The sequence below is a fragment of the Sycon ciliatum genome, chromosome 5 (assembly GCF_964019385.1).
Source record: "Sycon ciliatum chromosome 5, ocSycCili1.1, whole genome shotgun sequence".
Classification (NCBI taxonomy): domain Eukaryota; kingdom Metazoa; phylum Porifera; class Calcarea; order Leucosolenida; family Sycettidae; genus Sycon; species Sycon ciliatum.
The window spans coordinates 9,485,481-9,509,747 of record NC_088647.1 but is presented as its reverse complement, the minus strand read 5'-3'; the positions used below and the strand labels follow the sequence as shown (position 1 = coordinate 9,509,747).

Sequence of the window (24,267 nt, the reverse complement as noted above, 5' to 3'; positions counted from 1 at the left end):
ACGCACATGGCCATATGCGTCTCGTCCGCACGAAGCACAATTACACCACTCAGCTCCTCGACAGATCGCCGCATCTCCTCAAGGCCAGCCTGCTCGTCTCGCCGTTCCTTGATGGAGCTGGCCAGTACTTTCTGTTGCCTCGTGTCCTCACCAACACGGCTCTCCAGACGATCGTTCTTCGTCAGCAGCTCCTCTTGCCAGGACTTCAAATCCTTGACGGCTGACTGACAGGCCTTGTGAGTGCGTTGCACCAGCGCAAGCCTCTTCTCTACATGCTCCAGCTGCTGGTGGACCGAAGATATCTTGTGCTCCTCATCACCGAGCTTGAACGTTGCACGGGATGCTTTCTCGTGCTGTAACTTCTCCAGAGCGCTTTTCTGGGCCTGAAGGTTCTCGATTCTCCCCGACATGTCCTCCATCTTATTCATCATTTCTGTGAACTTTGACTCCACTTGTGTGCATAAATTTAGAACCCCCTCCTGCAAATGAGAAGCATCCGCCTTGGTCATCATCAGTTGAGATTGCGCTGTACTCCTGTTCTCCTTGTTCGCCTCGTAAAGGTCAGAAACCGAACCCGGCGGCTCAGCCTGAACAGTCCCAGCAAGCTTGGCAGTGAGCATGATGTTCTTTTTTACTCCCTCCTGCAAGCCATCAGGACAGGGATCTGGTGCAGAATCGACCGAAACGTCAGTCACCTCCTTCTCCAGGCGCTGAGCGCCTTCTTGTACTCTCACAATGGCATCTTCGCAAATTTCGGATGCCATTGTAGCGTACGAGGTGCGCACCAGGCTTCTCCAGGCAGAAACAAGAGAAGCTCCTTCATAAACAACCAACAAACTACTTCAAAAATCTGAACATGTTCGACACCAAAAATGAGACTGCACGATTTTTCAGATTTGGCGTTCACTTCAAATTTTGGCGGGTGTAGAGTGTAGTAGGGACCGTACCGTGTAGCCATGCTTGCCGTCGACGTCATGGATAGATCGATCATTCATCATGATCACACGCACAGCTAGCTGGCTTGCAGACTCGACTCCCTGCTTGCATGACCATGACTGTATTATGATGTACTAAAACTGTTGTGTGTTCTGTTGAGTGTATGTAGATCTACATCATTCATGTATCAAGAGTCAAGACTCAAGAATACATAACCATGATAACTTCATAAGCTCCCTGGGGGCATACCGGTAGTTATACTCTTGTGCACATTACATGTGTAACAGTTACTGTTTGTTTAGGCAAGAGTGCACAACAGCAAAATTTACTAATACTAAGACTTCCAGATGCAAGAGTAGATCTACTGTAGTAGGTATAAGGTACTGATATCCTGGATAAGTAGTGTTCTTCACACGGACAGAATGGAGCAAGTTTTTCATTTCGCGCAAACGGCATCACCAGGCAACAGAAAGAAAACTTGGGGCAGATCAACACCACCGGCACATATACATAATCATGATTATAGTTCAAACTACACAGTATTGCCATTGTGCACTCTTGACCATCACATGCAACTAGCAAATACGGTAAAACACCGAGAGCAAAGACCAAGAAAACATGAATCAGCCACAGGACAGTGCATGTAGTCAGAAGATCCTATCAGGGAGCTATGGAAAAAAGGGTATTTCATGGCCCTTCGGTTTCCATAATAGACCGCAAGCACACTGAACACTCACACATGCGCACACACACACGCACGCACGCACGCGCGCGCACACACACACACACACACACACACACACACACACACACACACACACACTCTCTCTCTCTCTCTTTCTGACCAGGTTCAGCACACTAAAAAGAGAACTCTCCCGTAGGCAGATGCAAAATTGAAAAGTGATTTGGAGCATTTCCTGCACACAGATCATCATGTGGGGATAGCAGAAGGAAAAAAAAGGCCAATAAATTCTCATAACGGTCAAATACTGCCAGGAATTACAGCTCATTATGGTTGGAAGCAGACACTTGGCAGTAGTATAACACTGGTGGAACGACTTGACAAGACTATGACAGTAAAAAAAAAAGGTGAAACAAAAACCGGTAGCAGGGCAGCGCGTGTTCATCTGACAATGAATGGTATGTGAGTCTGAGTATTACATAAGCACACACCGGTGGAGCATGTGTCCAGGGTTAGGGTGGCAAGCACTAGCACAAGACACCGAGACAGTAAATATGGCGATACTCGGCAGAACTGCAGCACTATAGTAGAAGTTATTATAAACCTTTTTTGTGCGTCAGAAGTATAGTTCTAAAATGGAGAGGTAAAATTGAAATAAATATCCCGGCACCAGCAATTTTCTTTGAAATATTTCTTTTATAATTAAAACAATGTCGACCCATGTAGTGTGGTCGAAGGGTAAAGTCATAAGGAGGCGAATAGACCACAAACCCCTGCATAAAACTAATGTGGGTTTCTTGTCGAAAGGACAACGGCGGTGGAAACCATGGACAGACTGAAGGTTGACATGCATCTAGAGCTAGACTGGTCAATGCGAGCATGCCAAAGACAGCGTCACTGGGAAATGGACAGCACAAATGACAAAGCAGAGTGACCCAACACAGACACAGCAGTAGCCGGATGGGACTGAACAGCCACCTCTGCCGTCAACTGCATGTTGGAGCAGCAGCAGCAGTACAGGCAGGCGAGGGCTGGACACTGCTGCAGTGGCACCACTACTGATACACAGCCGACTGCAGGCCGGAGCAACGAGAGCAAAGGCAAGCACAGGATCACGTGACAGGCCGTGACGACAAGCTGAACTGTGCCCCTAGCTGCTCCAGTGGCAGCAATGACCAAAACGTTGACGGACGGCGAACGTCCTGAGGCGAAGACGCCGAGCTAATAAAGACGAAGACAAACAAGACGAAGATCAAGATGATGACAAAGAGAACTCGCAGAAGAAAGTGCGGAAGACTGCGCAGCCATGTAGACTTGACATCTGAAGCCTTCATTCGCTTATCAATACTCTCCATGACCTGAAAAAGAACAAAGCAACGAAAACAGTAGCACGTTCTCACCAACTTCTAGATACAGGTCGTCCCCCGTTAATACGAGTCCGGTTAGTACATAAACCCCGTTAGTACATAAGAAATCTCAAGTCCCGGACGAAACGTGGTCACTTCCATACAAATTTTGTCGGTTAGTACATACCGTAAAAGTCCGTAAATAAATACCTGCCCGAAAGAAATACCCCCTTCATTCTTTTGGCTCTGTCTGTTGAAGTCAAGTCAAGCCCGATAAACATACTGCCCGAAATAAGTACCGGTACGGTGCGCACATGCAGCACGTAGCATGTACATCAACATGAACATGACTTCTCCACTACACCCAAGTCAGGTCCGAAAGTTAGTTCGTGCCCGAAAGTCAGTACCCGCCCGAAAGTTAGTACGGGTGTGGTCACTAAATTCGAAAGTAAATACGTACTTATTTACGGACTTTCACGGTAATTCGTTAGTACATAAACCCCGTTAGTAGTACATAACATTTCTCCGTACCCGCATGCCACCTACCTCAATAGTACATAATTTGTTGGTCTTTTGGCCTTCCAGTGGAGGCACATCGTGTTCTAGTTTCTACTTGTGGACGCAATTAGCTCAGAAATCAGAGCGCACATCACAAACCGACAAAACTCTGTTTTTTTTGGGAGTGACTATACAGGCGCGGCTGGGCATGTATCATGCAAACTGTAGAATCTTTGCTAACTGTGACCGGTATAACATAATTTTTATGTATCGAGGGAATCAAGAATATCTCGCTACCTAGTCATGGTAGCAAGAAACACTCAGAAAAGTAGAAAAAAGGGAAAAATTCTGGTACACAAGCAAATTATGTACACTTTCGTTTAGTACAAAAACCCCGTTAATACATAACATTTGTCAAGTCCCAGAGGTTATGTATTAACGAGGGACGACGATAACGTACGTACACGGGCCGCAGAAGTCTGTACTTTACAGTCGAGGTACTGTATTCCCAAAGTCAAATGACTGTGATGTAGGGTCGTCAGAAAAGTACTTTATAGCCCGTAGTATATTTTATCCAGGGCACCAGTAAGCTATACTGTAAGCAAACAAATATTCGGCATCTAATTAATTTCAGCTATTTTCGGCCTGATCATAAATAATAAATAAAAATGTCACGGTTCGCGTGAGACTCGGCTGGAAGCCGAGTTTTCCGCATCCGCCGTGGGAACGCCACCACCCTCTAGGATCAAAGGCGCAGATGCAGCGCCTAAACTGTGGGAGGTGAGTAGATCAGACCCACCACCAAGTGGTCAAAGACCGAAATCCCATTAGCTGCATCCATGTTACCCTCGTGCCAGGCCACGAGTTCCCAATTAACTGTGGGTCGCAGCACGGCTGGAAAAATTCCTTCCGCTTCCAAGCAGGACTTGAACCTGGTACCCTCTGTTTCTCAATCATGGTCTTAGACCATCCCACTATGCCTGCCTGCCTCATATTTGGCAGAAAATTCATTGCAGCCGAAATTTGCTTTGCAAGGTTCAGTGTGACAGTGTATACAGGCAGCAGCAGTACAGGCCAAAAGTTTGTTGCAGCCAAAATGTGTTTTAGCCCTGGGAGGCCGAAATTTGAATGGGCCGAAAGTTTGCCGACTTACAGTACTGAGAAGTGCCACCGTTGGACATGGCTGTCCGTACTTCCCAACCAAATAGTTGTTTGCTGGACGATTAATTGTCCTGTTAGCCAAGCCATGCATGAACGGGCACATTACTACCAGCGGGCAACACGACGTGCCGTCAAACCAGAACATTTCCTAAGCATATTTTTAATCTTGCATAGTCCGTATGTCGGCATACCATGTGAAATAAGAATGCGTACAGAGTCGCCAGTGCCATGCGAACTGATGAGGCTTGTCCTCTCCACACAGACATTATGCACATATGAGTGCCAGCGGTTATGTGCCTTCATTAGATTTAGAGACTGATGGTAAGTGTTTGCTCCCCACACTGGAGCTCGCGCTTTTCCGCCGACTTGACACTTGACTGACTCTCGACTGCCATCCAGAGCACACGAGAAGACTCTCAAACCTTTGACTCGGCAAACCTCAGTCCGTCAACTGTCAAGTCAAGTTGGCGGAAAAGCGCGCGCTCCAGTGTGGGGAGCAAACACTTTGCTATCAAAGTATTGCCGAAGTTGCTACCACCATTTCATGATCTTCTGATGGCAAGACAACTACCGGTGTTAGACTATACACCAGGGTCGAGGGTGTTCATACTGTCAAATCCACATACCTCAGTGCAACGACGAATATCACTATCATCTATATCCTCCGAAGTGGTTGGGGTTGATGATGCGACCTACACACATACATGTACCAGCAACAATGGATAGGGATACAATAATCGAGCATTCAATGCACAAAAGCTCCTCTGAAGCCAATTAATCATCTCTAACACCACACAGAAGATGCTTGTCTGTATGCACCTGCGTGCATGTGTGCGTGCGTGTGTGTGTGTGTGCAGGTGCATGCACATGCATGTTCCTGCGTGTAGCATAAGCATGGACCCAGCCTGCTCGCCTGCCACCGTGAAACAACACAAACCGGCTTACAGGCATTCAGATACTCTAATTTCAGATTTTCGGTGCTCAATATTTTCGGTATGAGGGCAACAGGCCAGGTTAGGTGAACAGAAATTTTCGGTACAGAGAAGCAGTTCCCTATTGGATTATGTGTGTTAGTGTTTGTTCGGTGTATTGAAATTTTAGGTATGAAACAGCCGCACCGAAAGTACCGAATATAAAAGTACACCGAAAATTTGTGAAATTACAGTATTGCCAAGGCTGCTTACCGTTCGATGTGGGAAGACATCGCCAAACTTCTGATGACTAATGCCCGCCTCGTGGAACACGCTCGTGATCGACTTGAACTGCGATGATCGCGACGATGTCCGTGAGAGTCGTTCGATATTCTCCCAGGGGCCTTCACCTCGATGAGTGTCATCATCGCATTGTGAAGACCACTTGGAGAAGGAATTCCTGGGCATACTAGAGCTAGTCGGGGTCAGCACCATTTGGCCTGCACAATGCAATAACAAAACACAATCGTTGTAGGAAAGCGGCACGAAGCCCATGCTGAGCTTGCTGCAGTTACACGTATGCTGTTATGCTCCAAACACACAGACAGACAGACACACACACACAGACATCCCCCCCCCCCCCCACACACACACAGACACTACACAATGTATCCAACCAACACCACTGACCTGTCGAATCAGGGCGGATTAACGGGGGCGAACGGTCCGTGCTCGGCAGGAACACTTCAAGTCGAATGAGATTGATATACTGTACCAGTACCTGAACAATAGCACAGCAAGGTGGTACCCAAAGGTGTATTACAACCAAGACCGAGCAGCTCCAGTACTAAATCAGCCTTCGCAAATGAAAGACTGTCTAATTCTACACGAAACTTTGCTGCTTTTTTTGATGGGCTCACGTATGAGTGAAAGAGAGAGAGAGAGAGACAGAGAGAAAGAGAGAGAGAGAGAGAGAGAGAGAGAGAGAGAGAGAGAGTCCCAAGCTCCGGAGCTGGCTCAGCTGGTTACATGTACTTGATTCAGAAACTTAGATACTGTAGAACGGGTAATTTTAGCGACTATTAATTTTAGCGTTTTCCCATTGTCAACCGGTTAGCGATGTTTTATTTTAGCGATTTGCAGCGATTTTACTCACGGATCACCAGTGCACTACTAATGTCTCAACGGATTTGCGACTTGAAACTTTAGCGAAAATGAGTCGATCGCTAAATTCGCTAGGGTTGTTACGTCGCTAAAATTACCCGTTCTACAGTAATGAAATTTACACAATGAATTCGCGAAGCACCGGTTTTTAAGTACACAGGCCCTGAAACCAGGGAACAATATATGGTGGCCCTGAGACAGCGAGAGTGAATCTTGAGAAATCACTTTTGTTGATACATTCTCACAGCTTTGCTAGTTCGAAGGACAGGTGCAACATTAGCTACTGTGCTACAGTACAGAGTATGTAGCAGTACCCACAGGCACTATGTAGAGCGCTCACCTTTATCAGTGTCAAATACACAAAGTCTTGCTCACTTCTTCCAGCTAGGCGAGCTAGCTGAACAGCACACTTCAGCTGGGTAACCAACAGATCCGATGATTTCGGATCCACCGGCAGTGAGCGCTCCTCAGCTTCCGTGGACAGCGCCACAAACTGGCGAATGCACCACTCAGTCCGCGTCTCTGCATCCTCTTTAGCTCGTCGCATTGTCTCCGGACATCCTTCCGCCGACTCACACAGGTCATGAAGTATCTCCTGTGCAAACACAAGCGAACAATAAAATAAGATAACGAACTGTGCTGAAGAAGTTTGATAGAGTTATCAGAGCTTTTTTATTATTTACAACTATCCATTCATTGGGCACAAGCTCTTCCAGTTTGACAGAGTTATCAGAGCTCTTTTGGAAAACTATCCATTCATTGGGCACAAGTTCTTCCAGTCCTGATCATATCTCTATATTACAACTAATTAGCACCATACCTTCAGTAGCAACTGTGGCAGGCGTACATACAAGTACATCCTACATGAGGATGATGCAACATCACCCAGATACCCCCACCGCCACTGCCACCATCATCACAACGACAGCCATCACAAATGCCAGCAGCAGCAGCAGAACTAGCAGAAGTACCACCACGACCAGAACCAGCAGCAGTACCACCATCACCTCCAGAACCACCACCAGACGCAGCACCACCACCACCAGCAGCAGAGCCACTAACACCAGCACCAAAAGCACCACTAGCACACCATCGCCACACCCCATGCAGAAAGAAAAGCAAAGAGACTACAATACTACAAGCCTACACTGTACATGTACTCACGGAGATGTTGAAGTAGTGTTGCTCCACCGCACTCGGCTCAGCTCGCAGTAGGTTTGGCTCAGACGGAAGACCCTTGAGTAGTGCGGCAATAGCCTGATGGTCCGTCTCGGACAGGAGCATACCCGATGAGCCACCGGAGGGCGGTGTCTCCACAATCACAACTGAGCTCGGCGAAGTGCCTGTCGACCGTGTTGGCGTAGATTGCCTCGAGTCGCCGTCAGCAGCACTGCTTGGACTTCCACCAGCTGTGTCAACAGATGAGAGACTACTTGACATTGCTTGCTCGGTTTCATCTATGGTGATGATGCGTCCACACTCCCTACAGGTAAGAAGGTTGCGCTTTTGCAGGTCTTCAAGCTCCTCCGACGTTCTTTCCAGTTCCGTATCGACAGTAGCAAGGCGATTGCGAAGCTCAGTGACGTCCACGGCAAACGTGTCTCGCTCGCTACATACATCCTCCAAGGAAGACACCACCGACGTTACCCGCTCCTCGGCAGAGCTGAGCTGCTGCTCCAAGCGTTCCCTGGCTTCTTTCAAATCACTGACCTCACTTGCTAAGAGAGCATTGGACTTTTCCAACTTGGAAACCTTGTCCAATGCGGACTTCCTAGAAGATACCAAGCGAGCCAGCTTTGTCTCAAAGTTGCTAAAGCTGTTCATGTTCATGTCGACAGAGGACTCGATGATGACTTCGTCCAGTTGGCTATCAGAATCTGACAGGTCGGCGAGCTGCTTCAAAGCAAGCGACTTCTTGGCCTGGAAATGCTGCCTCACGTTGGACAGAACAGCGCGTAGCTCTTCGGTCGTGGAGCTGTTACGACCCAGGCTCTGTGTACTACTGTTGGCCGTCGCCGTACCGCCAGTAACAGTCAGTTGATCCGTATCAGAGCCAATGCGTGTTGATCGCCAGTCGCCGCCGCTACCGTTCACATTCGGCGTGGTGTCCGGATGCAGCTCGGCAGCGCTGCTGCTGGCGCTGGCCGATTCCGGGAAAGTCAGGCTCGACTTGAGGTTGCCACCGCTGCCACCACTGCTCTCCGTCTCGCTGGCCATGAGCTCGTCATGGAGTGTGTCAGCTCGCCGCATGGGCGTGCTGTGTGTCAGTGGACTGCCATAGGATGCGCTCAGCTGCACCTCCTGGTCACGCATGTCCACCAGAAGGGACTCCAGGTGACGTTTGTCCGACCGTAATGCGTGGTTGGCGCTCGACAGCTCCTTGACGTAGCTCTCTAGGTTAGACGAATGCTCCAGGCTTGCATGCAGCTGCTGTTGTAAAGGTAATGGGTTGGAGTTCAAGGCACCGACGGCGGACTTGTACTCGTCCTGAATTGAGTCAAGTTGAGAAACTAGCTCCAGCCGCTCATCCTCTGAATGTGTCAAACTCATTTCCAGTTGTGCTTTCTCCTTCTCCAGCTGACTAACACGGTCCGACGTGACTTGAAAATGCCGCTGGTCCTCAGCCAATGCCTCCAGTTCCCGATCCTCTTCGTACTTCCTCGACAGCATAGCGTCCTGTTTGGACACACGCTTACGGAGTCCCTCGACCTCGGTGATCAGCCCGGTGTTCTGTTCTTCGGCCGTGGCCAATGCTTGCTGGAAGGACTCATTCTCGGCACAAAGATGCTTGATCTGCTGCCTGGCCTCCTGTAAAGCTGTCATGGCGTCGGCCAAATCCCAGCTGCGGGACAGGTCACAGCTATTTCCCTCGAGCACGCTAGAGCCAATACTAAGATTGTCAGTGGCAATTCCTGCTGCCAGGCTAGCCACGGAGCCTTCATTCTGACTAAACTCGGATTCAACATAGGAGGAGGACTGGCCATCTGTGGCGTCCCCCTCACTTTCGCTCACAATGCTCCTCACAGCCTGTACCCACTGCGAGATTCCATGTTGATACGCATCAATATCCACTACAGGGTCCTCACCATTCGGATCAAGCAGGGCCTGTAGTTCACCAAAGTCCCAATCAGGCTTGGTTCGGCGTAGAAATTCCAAAATTTGAGAAACAGCCACCAGTCCAGTCTTCTGAGTGTCGCAGTGATAAAACACGCTGGCAAGAATTTCCTGCTCCGTGGGCTCCGGACTATCTAACGACATGGTGAAAATCACTAACTGCCCATTCTATTCCTTCTCTAGGAGTGCGAGCACACAATGAATAATGAGACAATTAGACAATAAAAGACCCCATATGCACAATGCATTATTGAATTTCGGAGGAACACAGCTTGAACTGAAGTGTTCACTTTTTGACTTGAGTCAGTTGAGTCTTGACTCGATCGAGAGCATGCATCGATACATACATGGATCGCGCTTCGGACGATACCGGCAGGTGCGCGTGGCCGCGTGCACAATGCAACGGTGACGTGTGGCCAAAACTTACTTGCAGCCGGCTAGCCGTGACTTGGTGACGTAGCGGGGTTGGCGGTTATATCAGCTTCAAAATTCAAAACAAAAAGCAAAAGAGTGTAAAGGCTATTTTTTTACCACTCAAACAAACCTGAAATCGGATGATCAAATTCTCATTTCAAAACCACTCATACATTTTATAAATCGTTATACATGTAGTAGTTGATGGTACCTACAGGAAACTTTGGGAAGCTGAGATTACAAGAGGTACCCAAAAGGAAGTAAATAGGGCTGTTTTTTTTGTTGTTACTAGGGAGTCGTCAAATACTTGACAACTCCCTGGTTGTTACTAATCAGAGTTTCATGCTACAATTTTTTTATAGCATTGAGATGTGGATGGTACTGCCAAGAGTGTTTATGGACTCTTGCAGTTGGTACCAGGGAGTAGTACAATATATTGTACTACTCCCTGCTTGGTACTAGACTGCGCATTATTGGCTCCGTATCATGATGTACATGTAGATTGCACATTGCAATGTGGATATGCGAGGGTGGACTTATTAAGCTGTGCATAGTTCATCTCCCTCTCCTCCCCCGTTTCACACGCACGCCAACAAATCGGCCACTTGAAAGACCGCAGCCAATAATCCGACCAGGTAGTCTTGTAAGAATGAGTTTCTAAAAAAAGTCTATCATTTCACCGAATCTGAAACTAGCTGCACAATGGCTCCACCCCGCTACAATGCATTTAGAAAAGCGATCCTGTCAGCTTTTCTATTATTGTGTTGTCAGTGAAGTTGGCTACATTTGCTTACAAAATACTTCTGCAACCCCTGTAGAAGTGAATCACCCATCGCAAAGGTCGAGGTATAATGAATAGGTCCGCAGAGCTGTGCGTACGTGTGCACACAAGGACAGCCTGCCAGCATTCTACGCCAGCCAGAGCAACATCAAATAGGAGTGGATTAATTAAATCACGTATTGTTGTTAATAAACACACAACACATACAATCACACGGCTTTACACCCATGTCCCAGGGAATACCGAGAGAATGCTCCCCGATCTTGGACAAGAGGCAAGGGAAGAACTCTTCTGAGTGTAGATTTACATGTACATGTAGCAAAAAAAGAAGAAACTTACACCTAGAGAAAATGCGAGGAGATAAAAACTCAAGCTTACTAAGAGGAGATGAGGGATTGTATGTACAGTGGGTGTAATGTAGGGAACAGCAGCAGCAGCAGCAGCATCAAAGAATGAACTAACAAACGGGCATACCAGTATGGTGACCATGGTGACCTGTTGTGATTACCAATTAGGTTAACAAAAGAGAAAGGAATTTTGAGGGACGGTTAGAGGTGGACAGACATGAAACAAGGAAGGAAGAACAGAGTCAACCGAAGGCAAAGTGTTGAAAAAAGAATCAGGAATAATTATCAGGGAATAGTCTATGTACAGTGAAAGGTCGCGGCGGGTGGATATGATCATCTAGAATTGTCAAAGCTGTTGGCTGAAAGTAACATCAAATAGATACCACCAGATACATAGGAAAAAGGGGAGCGTTACCAGTAGAGGTTCTTTGAAATGAACGTACCCACACTGCCGAACCAGCTGCCCTGCTCGGAACCCTGGCCGGTTCTTTGCACAGCCTGGAGGAGAACAAATAGAGAACAATCATCATCACTAGACTAAGAGTTGCTGCTCACGGTGGCATTGGTGTGTGACAGTGGGAGACTGCACCACAACACACAGCTCAGTCGGGAGTGCAAGATGCCCTGTTGCAGCACGCAGTCACAAATTTCTCTAAAAAAAGTACCCCCCCCCCCCCCCCCAAGAAAACCCCAAATGAATAGTTCATGGGTAACAAATTTTAGAACCTTGCAATGACATAAATTTAGGAAGTTTGCGATGAAACCATACAATTTCCCTGGATGGCTGGTGAGTGGCAAAAGGCTGGAGAACAAACACTTACCTTATTGGAATGTTCAGGATACTCTGCATCATCCGCCTCTGGCAAGTAGTCAGGAAGCTGCATGGGGAAGACAACAGAAAAAAAGAATGGTCTGAGACTCTCCATGTTGCTTGTTCACAACAGAAATTTGATTCGTTAAAAGGGGAAGTTCACCCCAAAATGAAAACTTCACAACTGGTAGCGAAAAATGCACTGATTCCAATGGTGAATGTCCCAGGTGGATCGGGGCAGCCGTTCCCGTGGATAGCAGCTTGACGTTTTCACTGAATTTGGTGACATCGCGATGATGTCATTAACGGGCCTAGACTAGGATGAATTTATGACGTCAAAGAAAAAAACTTTGTATGGGAGTAGATGGGAAATAACCAATTTCTTTCTTGTTTCTCTACAACAACGAACTTTTTACCAGGATTTTTCCAGTCGGTATACCAGTAGGGTGCCATATGTCACATTCCAAAGTTTGAAAACCATCCGACTACTTTGTGACAATGGAGAGCCAAAACACTAATATACTACGCCCCGAACTCTATGGACCCTGAAATTTTAATTTTACACCGGACTTCCCCTTTCACCCACACCGAGATGCCGGATATCGCAACTTGGTGCAATGCAGAGCCTGTACGGGACAGGTCATAAATGCCGATATTTTCCAAAAGACCCCCCCCCCCCCCCCCGATACTGCATCACCTAAAGAATACACATGTACAGTGTGTCTATCTTTTCCTAGAGAACATCAATATCTGTTCAGGTCACTCATGAAACAAATAGCTCTTGATGATACCTAGGCTAGAATCGCCCAAGCCCGAGCACATGAGTGCATTGTCAGACTGCACAGCTGCTTTTGAATATTCACAACTTGCGTTAGTATCCTATATTGTAGGCCATGGCACACAGATATACATAAAACTAGTCACTTGAGTTCTCACAAACTGAAGTTGACCCGCTCAACAAGGCATCTTTGAGAACGAGTCAAGTCGGCAGCAAGAAGTACTCACCGCATTTTCTTTTCTATCAGGTGTAGCCTTGGCAGGGGTGGCATTGAACTCGATGAAGGTCTAAGTGACCAAGCATGATGGAGGGCGATGGGTGAAACAGAGAGAGAGAGAGAGAGAGAGAGAGAGAGAGAGAGAGAGAGAGAGAGAGAGGAGAGAGAGAGAGAGAGAGAGAGAGAGAGAGAGAGAGAGAGAGATAGGCACACACACACAGATCGTGATGCTCGATGCCAATAAATAGAAGATATGTTCGTTGCAAGCATGAAACACATTTGGTCGGTGCAATACACCAATGCATATGGCCGATTGGTTTGCAGGCCTGCCTGCGAATCATGAGGCCCCGAGTTCGAGACCCGCGCTGGCAGCAGGGAGCGTGTAAAAAGACTTTCTACTAGGGGTGAAACGGTTCCATGCTTTTCATGTTCGGGTACCCTAATGCCAGCATAGTTTCCCACGGTTCGGGTATCGGTTCCATGCACTCTTTTCTCCAGAAAGACAAAATGCGTTCGCGACATTTATTTTTTAGAAAAAACATTTTTACGAGCAAGACCGAGACGTCGGAGAGTCCATGTGCGAAGAAGATAATGACCTAGAGAACTCTTTGGAAGAGCGGTGATCGTAAGGCAAGGCATTTAAATCTTCAGTAGACTTGACGTGTACATGTATTTGTACGAAGACGAGATTTTTCGAGTTTCGGTTCGAAATTTGACGGAACAGGTACCCGATTCTTTTCACCTGGCGGTTCCAAAACCGGTTCCTTACCCGAACCGTTTCACCCCTACTTTCTACGCGTGTTGAACTGCGCCGACACCCACAGTCAACTGGGTACTCATAGCTCGGAGTGAGGATAACAAGGATGCAGTTTACAGGGTTATGGGCCGTTAAGTGCCCGATTGGTTGAGAGACTCGCCTCCTCTCTCCAGACTCACTTGTGAGGTCTGCACTCGCCACTGAAGGTGTAAAGGCATAGTGGTGGCCTGCGGAAGCGAAGGCTAGGTTTTGTGTTTCTGAACATTCAAGTGATGCTAACGCGGATCCCGCGAATATTATTATTTATTAATACAATCATTATCACAACAATTACACGGTCCCTGACCGGGGCTTGGTTGTGTACCTATGGATGCCAGAAAATGAGGCTGACTGACTCTGACGTGAGCCGTGAGTATTTTGAAAAGTAGGGCCGACACCCCTTGAGTACTGAGTACCTTGTACATTCACCGGACATGCACACCTGCTTGAGGGTGACTTATCTAACAGCATATCTAGTTTTAATGGAAGAACAGAGAAGAACCTACCTCTTCGCCGCTCTCTGTCTTCACAACTTGTTTGGCCGTCAAGAAGCCGGTATTCGCTACAGCGTCACAAAGCAACTGCAACGAAAGACAAGAGAAAATGGGAGATATGGAAGTGAGTGGAGAGAAGAAGCAAAGATGACTCTCAAGCCGACCACCCAATTCCACCAGGTACTGTGCACATTCAAACAAGTGTAAGTTCCTCGAGCAGAACATACTACTTGTAGTGACCAATACTGGTAAGTAGGATTTCATTGCAACCGTGGCACATGTAGTTATGTAGCATCATGGGAATGACATTATTGTAAAAGTAAGTCAATCCAACCGTCGACCATTCGCATTTTGCACCCTGAATGCAGGCAATGACATGGAGTAAGAACAATAAATGCAATCGAAGACCAGCTAGCTGTTAAGACTAGCAACAATTTAATGCTAACATTCAAAAGCAGTCTGATATGCACAGCGCCTTACTGCGGGTTTGAGCTCAGCCTTGCAGCGCACAATGCATCGGTAACGAGCGAGGTCAAACGTGAAGCTGACTACTCCAGAGACGCGGAGAAGCTCCTCTTCGAGCACTTTGCGGCAGCCCTGATGAGATAACACACACATCACCCACAAAACGGCGAGCGATGAATGCACTAATCACATCACCACGAAACGGCTAGAGATAAAATGCACAGCATGTTCAAATTAAACTAGACCACATAAAGCCACTGAAACAGTAAACAAAGTTTTTTTTACATGAAGCCAATGAATGATACAGTGCTAAAATAAAATGCATCTTCATGGCACATCGCAGCGCACAGTTATCGGTATGACCAAGAGTACATGAAAACCAGAGTGTGCAGCTTGGGGTCTTCTCTGCTATGGGTGTCTGTCACGGCGGAATTCCGTGATTACATCATATTTGGTGCAGATCTGAGGCGGGAAATGGCGTAGTGCGTACAACTGAGCTGCAGTTGTGCAGAAAGAGACCTGCTTGAATCCTGCTTGTACGCACTACATCACTAAAATGATGTAATCACGGAATTTCGCCATGACAGCAACCCATCCGAGCTGCACACTCTGGTTTTCATGTACTCTTGGTATGACCGTCCTGATCAGTACTAAAGTGCTGTATTGTATGTATCATCATGCCACATGGGAATGCACAGTATGACATACTGGTTCTGTCAGGCCGTAGATCTGCAGTGTGATTGTCCGGGCATTCTTGACAGAGCCCATCTTGAAGAAGGAGCCCATTGGCGGAGCGGTGACCGGAGCACGCCTTGGTTAGTCACACGCAGATAGATACAGACACATACACAGTGGACACACATCCACAGCGGGCACACATACACACAGACACACCCATACACACAGTCCTACACATCAGCAAGAGATTCAATCAACCGCAGACCAACATCCACAACTCGCAAACACACTGGCGACGCTCACAATGTACGTAATACAACAAGCTATGCCACTAGTATAATGATGACTGTATGCCTTACGTGGTTGTTGCGGGCAGTAGTAACTGATAGACGTTCTCGGCTAGAGTGCTGCATTCCGACACTTCAGGTCTGGAAAACAGCAGAACACAAACATACCTCAAACGCTCGTAACTACAGACTGTTTTAATTTGGTTCAGATACCCCAATACTTTTCGCCAGACTCCCATGAGGTTGGGCCTTGTCTTGAATAGCCGTAGTGTCACTGATTAAAGCCGGATTCATTCCTGTAGAAGCCGATGTCAGGGCTAGGCTTCTATCAAGAGTACATGAAAACCAGAGTGTGCAGCTTGGGGCCTTTTCTGCTATGGGTGTCTGTCACGGCGGAATTCCGTGATTACATCATATTTGGTGCAGATATGAGGCGGGAAATGGCGTAGTGCGTACAACTGAGCTGCAGTTGTGCAGAAAGAGACCTGCTTGAATCCCGCTTGTGCGCACTACATCACTAAAATGATGTAATCACGGAATTCCGCCGTGACAGCAACCCATCCGAGCTGCACACTTTGGTTTTCATGTACTCTTGCTTCTATTCACATCAGGCTCCTATTCAAGTCACATAATCACACGTACCACGTGACTGATCAAAAACTCAGATAGCTGAGCAGAACGAGTTGTTCGTATGGTGACCTACATGTAGGTAACGAACAAGCATACAGTACTGTCGGGCGCCAAAGAACGACCAGGCTAGAATTTTACCAAGCACAGCACACCAATGTATACACCGTAACTGCACATACACTGTAATATATGAAAATAAGAACGGTCTAGGCTAGAAGGCTGATCCCCAGTTCTTCGGCGACCGGCTGTAGTGAGGATCCGGAGCCGGCAGCTTTCTTGTTTGAAACATTTTGCTTTTCACAATGCCAATACATGTAATTATGAAACATGCAGAAAACTCACTTGTCAACCAGGATCCTCAAGCTTTGCAGCATACCCAGTTCAGATCGCATTGACACTCTGTTTCCTGGATACTGCGCTAGATTCTTCAAAGCCTGCATACGACAACGCAAGCATGGATCCGGACACATGAGTTACATGTACGCACAGTAGGACAAAGAGTACACAACCATAATTATGAACTCTTGGTAGGACCAATGAGGTAGTTTGTCGAATCAAAGAGAGTTTATCACTCAGGGCTACAACCGGACCAGAGTGGAAACAACAGCTTGATTATTGAGCGCGAGCCTTACCTCCAAGGACGTTTTGACAACGTCAGCATTCTGATTGTCCAAGAACAGCACCAAACTCTGAATGCAACTCTGATCCTGCCAACATAAATACACATTCCACATTGGAGAAAATCAGCAGCCGCAAGCACGAATTCCTTCCCTGCTGAACTGCGAACGAACCTTTACAATCGTTGCCCTATTGGCTGGGTCGGCTGAGAGATCGCGCAAGTGTTTTACAATCGGCAGAACGTCCATGGCGGAGAGCTTTTGTCACGAGTCCGACATGGAAAATCCTGTTCACCAACTCGGAGTCAAATCTTTGCTGGCTGAGGAATCAGGTGTTGCAAAGGCAGCTTGACGCTTTGAATTTTGCGGGCCTTTCACGATTGGTGGGAAATGACATCATCGCCGTTTTTATTGGTGGAGATTTGAAGGCACGAATTTCAAAACTCAAAATATGCCGTGAAGGGTTCACACTTGCGTGCGTACAAGTGGCAAAGGGCAGAGATCCAGTCTATTTTCAGCGACATTTACTGTACTTTTGTCGAAGCACTTCAAAGTTCAGGCCAACTGCTCACGAAAGCTAGCTGCGTAGAGGCAGCCAAGCTAACCGAATATATTCATGTCTTAGAGAGAATCATTCTTGATGCTGGCAGAAATTCTTATCAGAATGGTCTTGGAGTATCTCGGCGTCAGAGATCGACAGGTAAAGCAACAAACACTGCAGGGTTGGATATAATTTCATATTATTGAATAAACTGCGAATGTTCAATTTCGTATTGCACCGGAACACAGGACCATGATCTCGTGCGGCGCATTGGATCCTCCAGGAGCGCTGTGCGTGCAATTGGTGCCAGCCTGCCATGGAGTCCAGATCGCACCCCGTCTCTAAATGTAAGTAATGTGGCATTTTCTTCCCACTGATCACATCCTGTACACAATAATAAAACATTACACATACAATCAGTTACACGGTGACATTGCCAGTACAAACACACTAATAAGCACATTACTATAATTTTATGAAGAAGAGGTTACTGTTATTATAGTTGCCTTTTCCTCGCCTACTATTACCAACATTTCATGGATATGAGATTCCGTACAGTAAAACTTCCGTACAATGTACCTCCAGTAGATGTAAAATAAGTCCTTCATGACCGACGTACTCTATATCTGTGGTCAGATGACTGAAAAGGATATACAGTGTTTTCAAAAAAGTACATAAGATCTGACACAAAGGGGGAAAACGCATGTTGTATCCAGGGTACATTTAGACTGAAGATTCATTGGGTATGTTCGATTACACACAGCTCTGTCCATTCTAGAATTCTTTACAATGCATACACCGCGTGGATTTCCGCATCAGAATCAACGGAATCCAATGCCGCCCAAATCCGAACTGAAACTTAAAATTTCTAATTCTCCCACCAGAATTTGCACATTTGATTTACGCTTTATTGAAACCATAATTATGTGCATGCTACATGTACACCGCCACTGCAGTTTCTTCCTATGAACAATGTACATGCAGGTGAACTCGGAAGTGTCTGCTTCTGTATGGAGTATATCGTGTAGGAGTGAAATGCTTGTTCAATGCTCGCTGTATTGTAGCCTGAGTAGCCTTTGGAAGCATCTCATCAAAACTATAGCTTCGATACATGTCCTTGTAATTTTGCTGCTGGCGTCCATGTCTGGGAATCATAGAGGAATATGAAGCCAGTATTCATGAGCCTCTCTTGTTGTTGATATCTCGTCAGTCTAGTGTATCATGTCATTTTAATGATTTTGCATCGCCCTCCAACGCTTTCCTTTTGTATCCTGATCGGTGTGTATGTACCCTTTGTAGATTCCGAACCTCAGTCTCAACCCCGCGTTGAGATTATCGTTTGCAGGAAAGCCGTCTCAAACTCTAGATGTGGAATACAGTTCCAGTCATGTTCCATCATTTGCTGACGTCAGCTGGATTCATGCTGCGGACAAAACAATTCTAGAAGTCGGCGACGACACCCTGTTCTTACCGGAAGAGACTGAGAGTGGAGCAGCATGCATAGATGAACAGCCGGAAGGTTAGTCCCTATCATAGGCAATGAATGGTGCTGTTGCTGGTCCTGCTACTAAGCGTTTGTTGTGAATCTATTGAAGGCAATGGAACTCGCCTGTCCTTTGTAGAGTTCCTGATGTGTGTGTGTAAGTGTGTGTGCCCTTGTTTCTTTTCCTTTCTCGCTGTTGTCTCCCGCTTCTAGGAGCGACGTGGCCATTTTGTGCCAGTTGTACATAGTAGTAGCAGTAGTGTGTGTGTGTGTGTGTGTGCGTGCTTTGTTGTGATCGGCGTCAAGTGTCTACATGTATTTCCCTAATGGACTGACATATATTTAAACGCACCTCTCTCTCTCTCTCTCTCTCTCTCTCTCTCTCTCTCTCTCACTCACTCTCTCCCGTGTGTTGGCGCAGAGACTGCGAGCCCCCCTCAGGATCCTGAAGCAATGGCTAAGATTTCTGCGTTGGAAGTTGAGCTGGCGAACCTTCGAGCCCAGCTGGCTCAGGTTGTGAAGCATCAGGAATCAGTTAGCATAGCAGTTGGCCCTGTGTGTAAGTGATCTTCTGTTATTATCATCATGAGGGATATGATCAGGGAGTAGTGGTTTTGGCCACCACCTCCCGGGATGATATCCGGGATTAATAAAGCCGGCAATGAGGCATGAGCCACACTTCTTGGCAATCCACTGACTAGCTTTTTTTCCCCTGGACACCAACTGTTACACAGCAAACAGTTCTGTAGTGCTCTTTCAGGTTCTTGCCGAGTTACCTGATCAATTTATTTGCCAACACGTGTATTCTCTGCACAGCGGTAGCAGCACCTACACCGGTGTGTCCAGCCGTGGCACCACCACCTCCGCCTCCCCCACCACCGCCCGGCCTCATCACACCCGACCAGGTCAATGTTATCGAGCAGATCCGAGTAAGTAGTGTGGTCATTGGCTACCCCAGCCATGTATTGCTTGGAATAAAATAAATAAATAAGTATCCATGGTTTTCGCCCGGATGATTCATTGTTTGAAAAAGAGCTCAATGCCCATTGCGATGGTATTGGGACGTTTACGTTCGTTTGCAGTCCAGAGATGTTTCCCCGGAGCCAGAAACAATGATTTCATTTTAGTTTGCATAAGATCATTGCTATATCCACCGTATGAATAGTGTGCCTGCAAGCAATTTTGAATACCTGTGTTGTATAGAACAGACATTTTCCATGCTGGAGTACGTCCTAGGACACACCGAGAAGAAGTGGCACTGCATGGCTGCTTTTGACTAGGTGCCGTTGCTACGCACCCTGACTGTGGTGCTTGTAACTGCCAGACTTCACTCTGTGTGTGTGTGTGTATGTGTGCTCTGTGGAGGATTGCTAACAGTTCCATGATCTATCCGGTGTCTTGCTGTTGTTTTCAGAGAAGTCGTGCGGCACGCAAAGGCCTAGCTGTCAGCGACATGCCCTCGACGGAGGACGATAAGCTTGATATGGGTCAAGTTATCAAGCAAATCGGTTCCGTAAAGTTACGCTCTGTTCAGAGGTGGGTTTGTGGGGAAAGGTGTGGTGGCTTCGCATCTTCTGTCGTTGCGTGTTTTCTCGGCACTGTCACACGACTGAATGGAATCAGCTTGAATTGCCCGCAACTGTCCGTTGATGCTGTGCTGACAGTACCCGCGGCATTGTTCCGTATACCCTTGGCTATGTTTTTGGGGTGCAGGTAGTCATCTGCATCTTGTGTGGCTGGGTACATTGTCCCATGCACGTGGTGTTCTGCTGATTGGTACATTGTCACATGCACAGTCTGCTCTGTGTTGATCGTGCACCTTACCACCTTGATAAGCTGCGTATAATTATAATGTTTGTGTTCCCATCATCTTCACAGATCGCCCGGTGGGACTCCAATTCGACAAAAGCCTCTGTCTGATGCCAACGACCCCGCAACAATCATAGCTAATGCTCTGCAGAGGAAATTTGCAAGAACAAACTTGTCACCGGGTCCAGCTGCAGGATGTGGAGGTGTGTAACATGCATTTGTTTTTAGTCTTAAGAATTTGCAGCTCTGTACGGCCAGTCGTAAAGTGTGGGATGCATAACCTTGTTTTTGCTATGCACTCGTTAACCCTCCTGGGACCAATCATGCCCAGATATGGCAGTCAGTACAGGTTTTATTGATGTCACTTGCCATTCACAGCAAGCATGCCAAGTGCAGCCAGGGAGAGAGAGAGAGAGAGAGAGAGAGAGAGAGAGAGAGAGAGAGAGAGAGAGAGAGAGAGAGAGAGAGAGAGAGAGAGAGAGAGAGAGAGAGAGAGAGAGAGGGAGGGAGGGAGGGAGGGAGAGAGAGAGAGAGAGAGAGAGAGAGAGAGAGAGAGAGGGGGGGGGGGGGAGAGAGAGAGAGAGAGAGAGAGAGAGAGAGAGAGAGAGAGAGGGGAGGGGGGAGGGGGAGAGAGAGAACTTTACAACCGGCTTGCTTTACGGTAGTTCCTGTGCCATGCAATGCAACGCATTGGGAGTTGCTTTGCGAGGTCGCACTGCCTGAAAAATCTTACCCTAAGTTACATGATGACAACCATAAAGCAGGTGTCTGGTACATGGGCCAGGCCCGCCGAAACCGGTCCGGGTTTTTTTTGGTCAGGTTATCGGACCAACTCTGTGGCCACCGACGCATGCTTACTGCTGAGGAGGGCGCATTTCCCCGCCATATCACACACAAAAAACATGAATGAACGACTATGGTATTACCAGACCAATTGAAAACTGCTTCCGGTGGTCCTGTAGGTGACTGTGTTGTCGGAGAAACAGGCTTGTAGCCCAAACATGGCAAAACCCAGCTGTACATGGTATCCATTACCTGAGTACATGTAAACTGCCAGTGAGTCAGTGACCAGTCTCTATTTTTTTACTTTCCCATGGATCACGGATTGCCGTTCAGACTGGTATCACTTGTCAGATGCAGAACCCCCTAAATTTTTGCAAATGTTCTACTGGAAACCATATGCCTTCAGTTTTGGCATACCCCGCCCCTGGTTGTGTGCTGTGCTGCGACTTCGCCACAAAGCATCTCAAGTTTTCAACTGATGATGTAGTCGCATAACCTCTATACTACAATAGTGCATGTACAAGTGCATGCTACGGAGGTTTGAATATGACACTGCAAATTCAGGTGCACACCTACCTAGCCATACGACACGCCACGCACACACACACACACACGCCCTGTGCGCGCGTGCTCATGCGTGCACGCGTATCTAGATTCATGCAGTGACCTGCATGTGCAGTTGGGCCATGTTGTGTTTTCGCAGAGTACCGTCTAGGTATCCATAGAAGTGTCGCAATATGCCTTACTCGCAGCTATGATGTGATGCATGTCGCCCAACCACACACAGTGACACATGGAGTGTTTACACCGTGCAGTGATTTGTACAAGCTGACAACACCTCACTGTCAGTAGCATCAACAACATGTAGCCCCCCCCCCCCCTCAGAGAGTGTGCAACTCCTGCCGACAGTGCTGCCCCAACAAAATTTCAAATTGGTTGACGTCATTTTGATGTTGCACGTGTTTCCTTGCGCTAGTACTGTAAAAGCCTTATATATTATAACAAAGTACTAATCCTAACGAGTTAACGAGGAGAAATCTGTAGTTAAAATAGAAGTCGTTATACAGAAATCGATACATATTGTTGCTATTGAGCGTAAGCTGGTCAAATTTTTGGAAATCGGTCTAACTTAAGCGCCTCGTTAGAATACTGTAATTTCACAAATTTTCGGTGTACTTTTATTTTCGGTACCTTCGGTGTGTCTGTTTCATACCTAAAATTTCAATACACCGAACAAACACTAAGACACATAATCGAATAGGGAACTGCTTCTCTGTACCGAAAATCTCTGTTCACCTAACCTGGCCTGTTGCCCTCATACCGAAAATATTGAGCACCGAAAATTTCTGTAATTAGAGTAATGGCTTTTACAGTAGTTTGTACAGGATCAAATGGGGATTTATCTACCGGCTCCAGGATGCGTCTGATGATACGTGTGCAAGGCACATTGTCGGTACAGCATCCATAGGCAGTAGAGTTACACGCTTTTTGAGATTATGTTCTCTGTAGTGTTTGGTAGTGCTAAGTGTTTGTTCGGTAACCGATACGAAGTGTAGCTACTAGCCCACCGTGCATTCTCCTGACAGCACCCTCCCGTGCCTTGCCTCATTCCTCCGTTGGTGTAGAACCGTTTGACACTCCCAGCCAGGTAGAATGTTTCACAACACCTATCGTTGCCAAAACAATCCGGCCAATGCTGATACAGTGGTATGGTACGCAGACATGACGGTGCCACATAGTGGCATTCATGCTTTTACCAGTGTTTGCTGTAGAGAACAGCAGTGGGCAGATTTTTCGGCGACGATTGTAGCGGTACATACATTCATGCTTCTTTGTACATGTAGTGGCCGAGTGCTATTACATTCGAGTCGCACGTTGTTTCCAAGGGGTGTTAGCCCGGGACGTTCTTATTTTTCAGCAATCTGGCTGCGTTATTACAGCACGTTCTTAGAACGTTATCCTATGTATTCCAAAAGCTTCCCGAGTGCATGCATTCAGGTTTGTATGCAGATACACAGACACACAACTGTTCTTCAATGTCAGTCCCGTCACGCATCACGAAACAAAGAAGCCAAGAGCAAACAAGAACAAGAAAACTGCCCCCTGCTTGACACTGGAGTTGCTGCTGGTGCATGCTAACTTACACATTGTAAGAATTGTACATGTTAGCGGGCCATGGGGCTCTTTCATACACCCCTCAAGCACATCATCCAACCACATGTGTTCAGCAAAGTCATCCATGGCCAGAATCAGACCAGGAACATTAATCTGATACAGAGGTACATGCACGATATAATATAATGAACTGAACTATGCTAACTACATTTGCAAACAGACAATGTTAAAAATTCTTTGGATTTTTTAGCTTTTCCCGGCTAGTGTTGACAAACACAGCGTTGAATAAAATTGATGTGACGGGGATGGGTCCGGAATAGTTAACAAAATGATTTTGAGGTTCAAGTCGAGTATGAAAAAGAAATATGGCTACCGAAAGCCAGCACCTGCTCCCACCAGGTTATTGGTT

General features: G+C 47.0%; 3 protein-coding genes across 3 annotated transcripts; 1 reads left to right on the top strand and 2 right to left on the bottom strand.

Moving 5' to 3' along the window:
* Window positions 1–1,822: 1,822 nt before the first annotated feature.
* On the bottom strand, window positions 1,823–10,088 carry LOC135817507 (inositol 1,4,5-triphosphate receptor associated 2-like). The gene is made up of 6 exons (XM_065330709.1): window positions 7,863–10,088; window positions 7,039–7,293; window positions 6,225–6,315; window positions 5,808–6,034; window positions 5,250–5,315; window positions 1,823–2,976 (listed from the first exon to the last, which is right to left on the bottom strand). The coding sequence occupies exons 1-6, from the start codon at window positions 9,954–9,956 to the stop codon at window positions 2,731–2,733; spliced, it is 2,979 nt and encodes a 992-aa protein (XP_065186781.1). The 5' UTR covers window positions 9,957–10,088; the 3' UTR covers window positions 1,823–2,730.
* A 1,072-nt stretch (window positions 10,089–11,160) lies between these two features.
* LOC135817506 (armadillo repeat-containing protein 1-like) lies at window positions 11,161–17,460 on the bottom strand. Its single transcript, XM_065330707.1, has 10 exons — window positions 17,302–17,460; window positions 17,143–17,217; window positions 16,853–16,944; window positions 15,953–16,021; window positions 15,624–15,726; window positions 14,931–15,047; window positions 14,463–14,537; window positions 13,171–13,230; window positions 12,176–12,232; window positions 11,161–11,852 (listed from the first exon to the last, which is right to left on the bottom strand). The coding sequence occupies exons 1-10, from the start codon at window positions 17,374–17,376 to the stop codon at window positions 11,766–11,768; spliced, it is 810 nt and encodes a 269-aa protein (XP_065186779.1). The 5' UTR covers window positions 17,377–17,460; the 3' UTR covers window positions 11,161–11,765.
* A 184-nt stretch (window positions 17,461–17,644) lies between these two features.
* On the top strand, window positions 17,645–21,163 carry LOC135817505 (mitochondrial fission regulator 1-like; the record flags this gene model as incomplete). The annotated part of the gene is given in 7 exon segments (XM_065330706.1): window positions 17,645–17,827; window positions 17,917–18,015; window positions 18,968–19,187; window positions 19,573–19,710; window positions 19,968–20,080; window positions 20,566–20,687; window positions 21,030–21,163. Coding segments are annotated over 7 exon segments (886 nt in total), but the record flags the coding sequence as incomplete, so codon positions are not given.
* Between the last annotated feature and the right edge of the window lie 3,104 nt (window positions 21,164–24,267).